Below are 12664 nucleotides of genomic sequence, written 5' to 3'. Positions count from 1 at the left end.
CAAACAATGAGCCAATTTATTTTCTTTATTTAATTCTTTCCTTCCCTTTTATCCCATGTTCTCTGCCTTGGTGCTTTCTGTGAAAATTGCAATTTACATGAGACAAGGCCAGTGCCCTTCTCGGTTCCTGTGGACAGTCCCTGAAACTGCATAGAGCGGATAAGCCTCTCTGTACACTGATATTCTTGCAGTTGTCATGAGGCTGTCTGGACATTTGGGAACAAATGATTGGGGCCTGGTGGTGTACGGCAGTTGCTGGAGAACGTTGCGAGGGCTGTTCTATGGCAATGGAGGGGAGGTCAAATCAAGGACAGACTGAGGTATATGCTTTAGAAGGGCGTATTAACAGATGGGAGGGCAACAAGAGGAAGCCGAGGCAATTCTGGGGTTACACACAAATAGCAGAAATGAAGAAAGCTGGAAAAAGTATCAAGCAAGGTGGGAAGCCTGGAAAGGAAAGACTTAGCTCATTCTTGATATGTTGAGGTTTGGGTGGCAGCAGATCTCTCAAGAGACACCCTGGAATCTGAGAAATCAAAGCCCCACACAGAGAACATCCAGGTGAGAGCAAATCCAACAAAACTTCTCCCAGGCTTTGCCTGTGAGGAATGATGTCTGTCAGGTCCTGGACTTCACATACGCCCCAACAGAGGACCCTGCTTAGACGCAGCAGCAGTTGTAATGATAGTAAACGTGAAGACAAGACAGAAACACTCTGAAACCTTGGACAGAAGATGTGCCATTTTGCTAGGAATCTAGTGTAACTCCTGGCAGCTGGAAAGAAGACCCTTATTTCCTGTTGTCTCTTTGTCTGTCGATTTCATGTACCTTTCTGCTCCAGCTCCATCCTGGCCATTTCACTTTAAGCTCTGAGTTTCTATTTCTGAGGTAACCACATCCTCCACACGGCTACAATTGTTGAAAGGGCTGTGCAGAGAGACACTTGTGATTACCCCGATGCTCTTAAACAAAGTCTTCCTCATCGATCCTTTCTGACCAGGCCTTTCGAGTGTCAGGGAATCGCTAAAATATGGAACGAGCGTCCCTGAATCCAAGAATCCCGAAGTGTGGCAAAGTCGGTTGTTCCGTGGCTTGAAGAGTTATCTACACTTTCCCCATGGTTTCAGGAGAAGTTTTTGAAAGAGTATCAGTTAAAAAGCAGCTACACAGCCAAAGGCTACACAGGCATCCCCCCAACAGAGTGCTTTTCTTTGCTGCAAATTAAGGATCAAATATTTGGTGTGTAGGTTAAAGTATACAGTCCAAAGGATGAAACAGACTGGAAGGGCCATGGGCATTAGAAGAAGGGAGAACACTGGGCAGACTGGAGCCAGGGAAGCTTTGTGTAAGAGACAGAAACCTGGAATTGCTGGCACGTAGCCTGAACCTACCCCAGACCAAAACTCCAAACTGAAATGCAAGAATATATTGCAGAAAAGTTGACTGGGGGAATTAGTTTGAAAATAGCTTTTGAGCATATTTAACTTTACGTGACCCTTACAACTCCATGAAGTAAGCGGTATAAGTATCCTCATTTTATACATAAAGAAACTGTGGCTCAGGGAGTCCAGAGATATTGATCCAGTAATGAAAAATTAATCATCTCCTTTCATCTCACTCCTATACCTCCTCAGCGAACCTGATTTCTTAGCGTGAGTGTGATTTAGTGGTTTCCTTCCGGTGTTTCTTTAATGGCAGAAATAGGAGATATAAGCAAATGGGCTAAAGGACCCTGAACGAAGCCTGAAAAGGAGGAAGAACTACAGCCATACCTCTCAGCCCCAAAGGCTCTAATGGTACACAGACCCCAGAAGCTGTCAGAAGACTCAGCACGCTGGTGCCCACAGCCAAGCTCAAGTGCAGTAGCCTCTCTTCCACTGTCCTTTCCAAGAGAACTCCATGAAAAATCTCACTGGGGGAGATATTTTTGTGTTTTCCAAACATTTTTGCATAGTGTTACTGGTACATGCAGTACTTTATAAAGGCCTTTCCCAGTCAACCGTGTAGGTAGTTAACCATGCCTCAGTTCAGAAAGATGCCCAGACTTAGCCTCAATGTCTGATTGCAGAGAGACCCTGAGCCTTTCTGCCATTAAAGAGATAACAAGTCCTGTTTATATAGCTATACCTTGAGGTCAATAAGGCAGATCTGATGATCTGAGCCAGTTAGAGTTGCTCTGTTCTTAGCCACTCCTTCATTTATCAAATACTTATTGAAAATATATTTACTATGTGCCAGACACTGTGGCATATGCTGGTAATCTATACCATGATGAACAGACAAATATGGTCCCCAATCTTGTGAAACTCACCTTCTAGTGTAGGATATAGACAAGTGAGCAGAAAATTATAATAGAGTGTAAATAGGAGAAATTCAGAGTGCAGCGGGATCCTGTGTAAATATTGCCTAATCGGTGCCTAGAAGAAATTTCTCAAATGTCCACACACTTTTACTTTGATCTCCTGGAGATAACTCTGTGTGTCCTTCATCACAAGAGGCCACATAAATCGCTGGAATTGGAGATAAGCAAGCCTATTTTTCTTTGCTGGGAACACAGCAGAAAGTTCCTTCTCTGATTAGGAGTTGATAATGTCATATTTCCAAAGGTCCAGTTAATGTCCTGGGAGGACGAAGCCATTCTAGTATGACAGATGTGTCCAAGTCACCTAGAATGAATATTCTCTTGGGGGAGAAAAAAAAAAAAGGGTTTTTACAGAAATGACAAAGGGAAGAGAGTCACCCTAACAAAGTTGCAGAAACTAAACTTGTGATTTGTGTCATCTCTTGGGTATTTTAGATGCTGGGACTGCCACATCGCTGACGGGTGTTTCTGCCTTCCGTGGTGAGTGGAGAACTGTTTTCAGGGGTTATTTCCCTATAAGTGTAGTTTCAATGTGGTATTTGCTGTAAGTTACCTGTGAATTACCCACTGTCTGTGGCCACAGTGGAAGCTGGGCACTAGCCCAGGCACCATCATCTGAGAGTCAGTCAGGGAAGTGATGCTTCGAGTTTGGTGAGAAACAGGAACAATAGTCTCATGGGTGGTTACACACTCTTCAAACGGGAAAGCCTCAGAAGCAAGGATGAAACTGGCCATCAATGTAGAGAAAGGCCCCTTAATCACACTGCAAATCCCAGCGTCTACCTGGGACAGAAGCATGCATTTCCGTCCCTTGCACAGAGAACGTATAGCCAGGGTGACCATATAATTCATTGTCCAAACTGGGAAACTTTTGCGAGTGAAAAGGAGGCTAAAAATAGTTAAGTGTCACTAAATGATTGATAACGACATTAACTAAACCGTCTGTGTAAACCAGGACATATGGTCATTCTCCTTAGAGCAGATGCTGTCCTTGTCTCCTGTGATGATAACTGGCTACCATTCTATTTAGAATGTGTTTTTCCAAGGGTCGTCAGTACAGTGCAGTCACCTCTGTGCTCACACGGGAGGTGTTTGATTGCTCGCTTGCTTCTTTGTTTGGATATCATACATTGGGATTGAGGTTGGGATTGGATATAACAATGGCTCCTTGATATAAAAGAAATTGAAATTTTGTCAGAAAAAAAACTCTCCAAAAAGTTATGTAGAGGGGACTGCCCTGGTGGCGCAGTGGTTAAGAATCCACCTGCCAATGCAGGGGACACGGGTTCAAGCCCTGGTCCTGGAAGACTCCACATGCCGTAGAGCAACTAAGCCCGTGCGCCACAACTACTGAGCCTGCGCTCTAGAGCCCGTGCTCCGCAACAAGAGAAGCCATCGCAGTGAGAAGCCCGCGCACCGCAACGAAGAGTAGCCGGTGCTCACCGCAACTAGAGAAAGCCCGCGCACAGCAACGAAGACCCAAAGCAGCCAATAAAAAAAAAAAAAAAATTATATATAACATAACCATAGTTCTCCATCTATAAATCAGTTCCATACCAGCCTCAGAAAAAGGAGGAGGAAGGAGAAAAAGGGAGAGAGAGAAATGCAAAGGAGTAGATTTCTATTCAATCTTATCTTTGATTTTTTCTTTTTCCTATCCTCTTATTTCTCTGGCTGAAGGCGGTATTATAAGAGGCTTATAACTTGAACAAATGAGTTAAGCATAAGTTTTCATAGCTGAGTGTAACTCCCTTTGAGAGTTTCTGAATATTAAAACAACCAATTTCTTTTCCTTCTCTTTTATAGGAAAAAAATGCACATTTTTAAAGTGAGAAAAGACTCCCCAAAGCAAAGTAAGTCATTGCTTTCACATCATTTTTACTTTTGACAGACTTAGGTTTCCGAGCTGCCCCTTCCCTCTGCTCCCAAAGCTCCTTGGGCATATTTCTAGTATAACACTCACACATTTGCTGCAATTTGTTCAATTGTGTGTCTCCTTTTCTCCACTAAATTGGGAGCTCATTGAGACAAGAATGGGCTTATCGAACTCCATAGCCTTCTGTTATTTCCCAAGGTCTGCAGGCTGAAGGAGTTAAAAGGGAACAATAAAAGCAAAAGGTGGAGGTGTGAGGCACATGTAAGGAACTGCAATGAGGCCAGTGTGGGCACAGAGAGCACAGAGGAGGGGCAGGGCCTTGGGGTCAACTTTAGGGTTAGGGTTTTTGTCTTGAGAGCTACAGGAGGCACTGAAAGGCTTTAAACTAGGGCCAAGTATGACCACATTTGCATTAAAGACATCACCCAGTTTGCTGTGCAGAGAACAAATTGTAGGAAGGAGTGACAAGAGCGGATGCTGGAAGACCACTTAGGAGGCTGATGCAACGGTCTCTGGTGACGGAACAGGGCTAAAGTTAAGGAAAGAAAAGCATTTGAAGGAGAGGGTGGTGAAGAGTGTCACGTGTAAGGGGGTAAGCAAAGGAAGTACAGGCCTGAGGACAGGCCACAACGTTTCTAAAGAAGAAAAACAAATGAGTTTTGCCTTTGCCTTCCTGGGTTTAAAGAGGAGAGCCTGGTTCATTCACTCTGACTCTGAAAAACGAGCCCTACTGGTGTGTAAAAATATCATACAGCCCTCCCACCCCTAGCCTTTTCACCCAGGGGAATTGTGGGTGCAGGAAACCCCAATCTGCATCACAGCGAAACAGAAATAGAAATAGACCTCTAATGGTAGAAATAAGACCTCTAATGCTGAAACTCACAGACCCTTTTAGTTTTTTTTTAAATTTTATTGAAGTTATTGACGTATAACGTTACACTAGTTTCAGGTGCACAACGTAGTGATTTGATATATATACCATATATATCAAATATATATAATATACCATCACCATACAAAATTATTATAGTACTATTCACAATATTCCCTATACTGCATATTATGTTCTCATGACTTATTTATTTTATAACTGGATGTTTGTACCTCTTAATCTCCGTCAACTATTAACTCACACCCCTGCCCCTTCCCCTCTGGTAACCACCAGTTTGTCCTCAGTATCTATGAGTCTGTTTCTATTTTGTTATGTTTGTTCATTTGTTTTGTTTTTTAGATTCTACATATAAGTGAAATCATACTATATTTTTCTTTCTCTGTCTGACTTATTTCACTCAGCATAATACCCTCTAGATCCATCCATGTTGCTGCAAATGGCAAGATTTCATTCTTTTTATGGCTGAGTAGTATTTCATTGTATATACATATACCACATCTTCTTTACCCATTCATCTACTGAGGGACACTTAGGTTGCTTCCCCGTCTTGGTTGTTGTAAGTAATGCTGCAATGAACATTGGGGTGCATATATCTTTTCAAATTCGTTCTTTTGTATTCTTCAGATCAATACTCAGAAGTGGAATTGCTGGATCGTATAGTAGTTGTATATTTAATTTTTTGAGGAAACTCCATACTGTTTTCCATAGAGGTTGCAGCAATTTACAATCCCACCAACAGTGCAAAAAATTCCCATTTCTCCACATCCTTGACAACAGTTGTTATTTGTTGTCTTTTTAATAATATCCAATATAGTAGTAGAGTATTTGTACCATAGTACTACTATAGTAATAGCATACTACAGTAGTGTAATATAGTTTGAAATCACCAAGCATGATACCTCCAGCTTTGCTTTGCTTTTCTCAAGACTGCTCAGCTCTTCTGCATCTTTTGAGGTTTCATACAAACTTTAGGATCATTTATTCAAGTTCTGTGAAAAACAGTATTAGTTTTTCCAATCCATGAGCACAGTATATTTTTTCATTTTTTGTGCATGGTCTTCAATTTCTTTCATCTACGTCTTATAGTTTTCAGAGTACAAGTCTTTTACCTCCTGGGTTAGATTTATTCTAGGTATTTTATTCTTCTTGATACAATTGTAAATAGGATTGCTTTCTTAATTTCTCTTCCTGATAGTTTGTTACTAATATATAGAAATGCAACAGATTTCTCTATGTTAATTTTGTATCCTGCAACTTTACTGAATTTATTAGTTCTAATAGTTTTTTTTTTTTTTGCGGTACGCGGGCCTCTCACTGTTGTGGCCTCTCCCGTTGTGGAGCACAGGCTCTGGACGCACAGGCTCAGTGGCCATGGCGCACGGGCCCAGCCGCTCCGCGGCATATGGGATCTTCCCGGCCCGGGGCACGAACCCGTGTCCCCTGCATCGTCAGGCGGACTCTCAACCACTGCGCCACCAGGGAAGCCCTAGGGTTTTCTATATATAGTATTATATCATCTGCAAAGAGTGATAGTTTTACTTTTTCCCTTCTAATTTGCATGCCCTTTATCTCTTTTTCTTGTCTGGTTGCTGGGGCTCGACTTCCAATATTATGTTGAATAAAAGTGGTAAGTGTTGTCTTGTTTCTGATCTTAAAGGAAAAGATTTCAGCTTCTCATCATCAAGCATGATGTTGCTGTGAGCTTGATGTATATGGCCTTTATGCTGAGGTATATTCCCTCTATATTCAGTTTGTTGAGAGTTTTTATCATAAACAGATGTTGAATTTTGTCAAATGCTTTGTCTGCATCTATTGAGGTGATCATATGATTTTTATCCTTCATTTTGTTAATGTGGTATATCACATTGATTGCTTTGTGGATGTTGAATTATCCTTGCATCCCTGGAATAAATTCCACTTGACCACAGTATATGATCCTTTTGATGTATTGTTGAATTTGGTTTGTTAATATTTTGTTGAGGATTTTTGCATCTCAGTTCATCAGGGATATTGGCCTGTACCTTTTATTTTTTCTGCGGTGTCTGTCTGGTTTTGGTATCAGGGTAATGCAGGCCTTGTAAAATGAGCGTGGAAGCATTCAATATTTTAGAAGAGTTTGAGAAGACTAGGTATTAACTCTTCTTTAAATGTTTGGTAGAATTCACCTGTGAAGCCGTTTCACCCCAACCTTTTGTTTGTTGGGAGTTTTTTGATTACTGATTCTACTGATACTAGTAATTGGTCTGTTCATTTTTTCTATTTCTTTCTGAATCAGTCTTGGAAAATTGGATGTTTCTAGGAATTATCCCTCTCTTCTAGATTGTCCAGTTTGTTGGCTTACTTGTAGTTGTCTCTTGTGATTGTTTGTGTGTGTGTGTCTCTCTCTCTCTCCCTCTCTCTCTCTCTCTATATATATATATATATATCTCGTTAGTTTTAAGCTGATAGTTACTTGTTTGAATGCATCCTAAAAGCACTGCATTTTTACTGCTCCCCACCTATGTTTATGTTATTGTCATCATATTTCACATTTTTATTCTCTGTATCCCTTAACTTCTTATTGTAGTTATAGTCGATTTTACTACTTTGGTCTTTTAACCTTCATACTAGCTTCTTAAGCGGCTGTTCCACTGGCTTTAATATATATTTGCCTTTACCAGTGAGATATTTTCTTTCGTACAGTGTCTTATTTTTAGTTATAATCTTTTCTTTTCTGCTTAAAGAAGACTCTTAAACATTTCCTGTAAGGCCAGTCTAGTGGTGATAAACTCCTTTAGTTTTTGCTTGTCTGGGAAATTTTACCTCTCCTTCAATTCTGAATAATAACCTTGCTGGGTAGAGTTTTCTTGGGCTGTTAAGGTTTTTCCTTTCAGCACTTTAAATATATCATGCCACTCCCCTCTGGCCTGCAAAGTTTCTGCTAAAAAATCAGCTCATAGTCTTATAAGAGCTCCCTTGATATGACTTGTTTTTTTCTTGCTGCCTTTTATCTCTTTAACTTTTGCCATTTTAATTATGATATGTCTTGGTGTGGATCTCTTTGGGTTTATCTTGTTGCTTCCTGGACATGGGTATCTGTTTCCTTCCCCAGATTAGGGAAGTTTTCAGCCATTATTTCTTTAAATACATTTTCTGCCTCTTTCTCTCACTCTTCTCCTTCAGGGACCCCTATAATGTGAATGTTAGTTTGCTTGATGTTTTTCCCAGAGATTCCTTAAAACTATCCTCATTTTAAAAAATTCTTTTTCCCTGTTGCTGTTCTGATTGGGTGATTTCCACTCTTCTGTCTTCCGATCGCTGGTCCTTTCTTCTGTATCATCTAATCTGTTGTTGATTCCCTCTAGTGTATTTTTCATTCCAGTCATAGTATTCTTCATCTCCGATTGGTTTTCTTTCTTACATTTTCTAATTCCCTGTGGAGGTTTTCACTGTGTTCCTCCATTCTTCTCCTGAGTTTGGTCAGCATCTTTATGATCATTATTTTGAACTCTATCAGGTAAATGACTTATCTTCATTTCATTAGGGTTTGTATCTGGGGGGTGATTTTGTTCTATCATTTGGAACATTCCTCTGTCTCCTCATTTTGTTTGATTTCCTGTATTTGTTTCTATGAATTAGTCAAAACAGCTACCTCTTCCAGTCTTGCAGTCATGGCCTTGTACAGGAGTAGCCTCTGTGTAGACTGTATGTGCTGGGCAGCTTTGGTGGGATGGCTGGAGCTGGGGTAGGAGTCGGGGGTGGAGAGCCGGAGTGCACCCCCCTGGTGTTGCTTTTGGGGGATGGCTGGAGCTTCTGTGGGCCTGGAGCCTGCAGGGGCAATCTTGGCAGCCTGGCTGAAGCACCTGGACTATGTTCCCATCTGTGCTATCAAGGTGAAGGAGGAATGCAAAAAATGGTGCTCTCCATTGCCTTTGAACCTGAGGAGTATTCCAGTAGTTGCCTGCCCATTTGGCACATGCTCTAGGGGTAGTAAACGGATTTCTTCACATAGAGTCTAGGTGCCTTTAAAACCACTATTCTTATGGCTGTGCCCCACCCGGGGGTGGAGGCAAATGTACACATGGGCCCCCCCCGCCTCCCTCCTGCAGGTTGCTGTATCAAGGACGGGCTTCCTGTCCATACCATCTCTCCTATCCATCTTTGTTTGGTCCTTCTGTCATTTATTGTGCAAAGCTGTTCAGTCAGCCCTCAGTTCTTCTTCAGAAAGAATTGCTCTATATGTAGGTGTAGATTTGGTGTTTCCATGGGAGGTGCTGATTGTAGGGTCTTCCTAAGCCACCATCTTGGATCCCCACAGACCCTTTTCTTGCAGTGATAGTCACGGAAGTCCTAGATAGCCAGGGGAATTTACAGAGATGTGAGAATCTGGAATGTCAGTACTGAGGGACTATAAATCTTTACACAGCAAGGTGGCCTGCAGCAGCACAACCACCTCCCACGTAGGGTGATATCCTGAGGCTTCTTTGTGAATTCTCATGTTTGCTTATTCAGCTAGTGTGTTTGCCTCTTTGCTGAGTGGCCAGAGCCAGCTGGTTTTAAGTACACTGGCTTTTGAAAAATTGGTCTGCTTATGTTTGTTTCTGCCAGCAGTCTCAAAACTGGGAATGTTCAGTTTAAGAGTTTCTTTCTCTGTAAAGCTTTCCCTGAGCACCAGCTTCCACACTGTCATCATCCCCTGTCACCTACAGTAGAAACGACAGCTTTCCTCTGCGTTGTGGATCTCTCTTAGGTCCTTGTCTGCCTCCTATGCTTGCCTGTGAGCCCCTTGAGGACAGGGACTGTCTGATTCTTCTTTGTCTCTCCAGTTCCTGGTACAGGGTAGACATGCAACAAATTTTAGGGAAGGAAGGACAGAGAAGGAAAGGAGTGAGGAAGGGAGGGAAGTGTGATTTCCTACCCAAAGACCCACTGAATGTGTTTCCGTCCACTCAGCGTCTCAGCACAGCTCTGGCTGTTTCTTGTCTGGATGGCCCTGTCACTCCCCAGGGAGCTGACGATCAGGCTAGCCTGAGGAAGACTACCCCTGCTGTTCCTTGATTCTCTGGTTGCTTCTCTTTCAGTGTTCCTCTCCTCCCCTCCCAGAAATCTCCCCATGACCTGAAATTCATTAAGTGTGTTTTCTTTCTCCAGATGAAGAAACATCATCTGCTCCCATCCAGGTAATGCAAACATTTCTGAGACTTTTTCTGAGATAACAGTAGAAATGCAGACCCCTCAGATAGCAGGAGAAGACCTCCAACACCCCTTCTGACCTTAATATTGGATTCTTTAGACACCAGTGCTTGTGAGCCCAGGGACATATGCAGAGCCTGACGGCAGAAGCAACAGCCATCTCTGTTGCACAATTTATTGAAAGGAACTAATATTTTTTGAGTACTTGGTTCATGCCATGCAGTGGGCTGAGCGCTTCACATGCATCAGCTCATGTAACTGTCACAACAACCCTGTAAGATTTGTACTATCATTTTCCTACCCATTTTACAGATGAGAAAACTGAGACATTAAGTGATGTTCCCTCAAAGCCGGACAGCCGACAAGATGGCGGGGGCATGATTCAAAAACAAGTCTCACTGCCAAATCCATGGTCTTTCTCCTGTACCTTGCTGTTTTGCTTTTTATCTCCTGAGATTTCACTGAGTGAGACCTTCTCTTAAGTGGATTCTCTTTTTAATAATGCAGATATCTCTAGAATGGGTGGTTAAACACCATAACCCGAGCACTTTAAGGTGTCTTCAGATTGTTCTCTTATATAAGAATGAGCAGCCTCAGGGTCCCGAGACTTTGGGAATTACCTAGTGTGGTCTGGGGTCACTCTGAGATGTGGGGCAGAGAATGCATGCCTGAGTAGGCTGAGTTCTCTGAGCAGCATGAGAACTCTGGCAGCTTGGGCTAGTGGTTGGGCTGGGGCAGCCATTTAGGAAAACCAGACACAAGAGATGGAAGGGAAGCGGCCGTGTAAGACAGACTTTGCCCAAGGCTGAACCTCTGTTGAGGCGAAGTATAAAGGCAATGGCAAGAGGCCAGGTCTTGATGATGGCTGTCCTTTGACCAGCAGGAGAATGCTGACCAGGGCTCCTCGGAGGATCTGTGCTACACCCTCATTAACCACAGCGTCCTCGGGAAAAGGCCATCAGGGAACGCTGCTGAGGAGTGCTATGAGAACGTTTCCTTCAAGGCTGAGAGACCCAGAGAGTCGCTGGGCGGAGACGGGACTGAGTATTCGCTTCTTCGTGTGCCTTCCGCCCCTAGGCATCCGTCCTCCCCAGAAGATGAATATAAACTTCTCATGCCCAGTAGAATCTTCTCTGACTCCCTGATATAGCCACTTATGCCCCCTTCTCAGGCTCAATCTTCTCATTTCTAATGAAGTGATTGGATCAGCACTTAATACCAGCAAATAAAAGCCAGGGTTGGGGAACTCTGGTTGAAGCAGGCATGGGGCACAAAGCCCTTTCAGCTTATCTGCCCCTCAACACACACACAACGGCCCTTTCTATAGGGGTCACTGGAGAATGTAGTTTGCAAGCCTCAGGGCCTCCTAGGACCTTTTCAATGTCCAACATCCAAAGATCAACCAACTATCCCAAACACCCACTCTTTGAGAAGGAAGTGACCATCTTTGGTTCTAAGTGGCTGTAAGAAATGGGCCATTCTACTCAGTGGTGGGAAGAACTCCCTCGTCCCCTGCTCCTCTGTTCAGGTTCTTCCTATAAAATGTCCACACGACTGTCCTCTGAAGTCACAGGGAAGCTTCACCCATCATAGTAAGTGCACCCAAAGGGGAGTCCTCATTCCACACATGTGTGTAGACCCAGCTCCTCACTCATAGCCTTCCGGGTGGGCACCTGTGGCGTTGCTCTTACTCCACACCTCTAAGCAGTGTCCTTCGCAGAGCGTCCTTTGACTCATTGGCTCTGGTGGTGTGGTTGGTTACATGGGTTGAATTAGTAAGTTCCAGGCCAAGTTTTTATATATTTTTAATCCATATTTTTTAACTTTGTATTTCTCCCTAGAAATCTTAGGAAAATCATAGCATCAGAGAAGGATAGGGTAGATCATTGGAGATCCTTTAATCCCATTATTTTTTCTGGCTCAAAGAGGATAACTAGCTCAATGCAACATTTCAAATGAGTGGCAGAACTTTACCTAGAGCCTGATTTCCTGGCTTCCAATTCAGTGCTCTTCCAACATACTACATAGAAGGGCCTCTACTACAGGGTATATGTATGTGTTAAATAATATGCCACGTATAAACTATGAATAGCGTCCACACTGGAAAAATCACACACACACACACACCCCTCTTCTCTAATGAGCATCTCTCCCTCCGCCCCAATTATTTATTTTCCCTTATCTTTCTTCTGGTGTTTCTACAATTATGCCTATCCCCTAAAACAGGGGTCAGCACACTACGGCCCACAGGCCAAATGTGGCCGACTCGCTGTTTTGGTAAATAAAACGTCACTGGCCCACAGCCCGCTCATTTGTCTGTGGCTTCTCAACCTCAGGAGAGTTGAAAGGTTGTGATGCACAC

At 43.0% G+C, this 12664-nt stretch overlaps 1 protein-coding gene across 1 annotated transcript; it reads left to right on the top strand.

Moving 5' to 3' along the window:
- Positions 1–348: 348 nt before the first annotated feature.
- Positions 349–12609, top strand: GCSAM (germinal center associated signaling and motility). The gene is given in 5 exon segments (XM_027104584.1): positions 349–561; positions 2798–2842; positions 4169–4215; positions 10261–10289; positions 11183–12609. Coding segments are annotated over 5 exon segments (516 nt in total). The 5' UTR covers positions 349–478; the 3' UTR covers positions 11495–12609.
- Positions 12610–12664: the final 55 nt, after the last annotated feature.

This window comes from Aethalodelphis obliquidens, unplaced genomic scaffold, assembly GCF_003676395.1.
Source record: "Aethalodelphis obliquidens isolate GAN/ISIS:26980383/991018 unplaced genomic scaffold, ASM367639v1 scaffold1, whole genome shotgun sequence".
In the NCBI taxonomy this organism is placed as follows: Eukaryota; Metazoa; Chordata; class Mammalia; order Artiodactyla; family Delphinidae; genus Aethalodelphis; species Aethalodelphis obliquidens.
The sequence above is the reverse complement of the archived record's forward strand: the minus strand, read 5'-3'. Positions and strand labels throughout refer to the sequence as shown.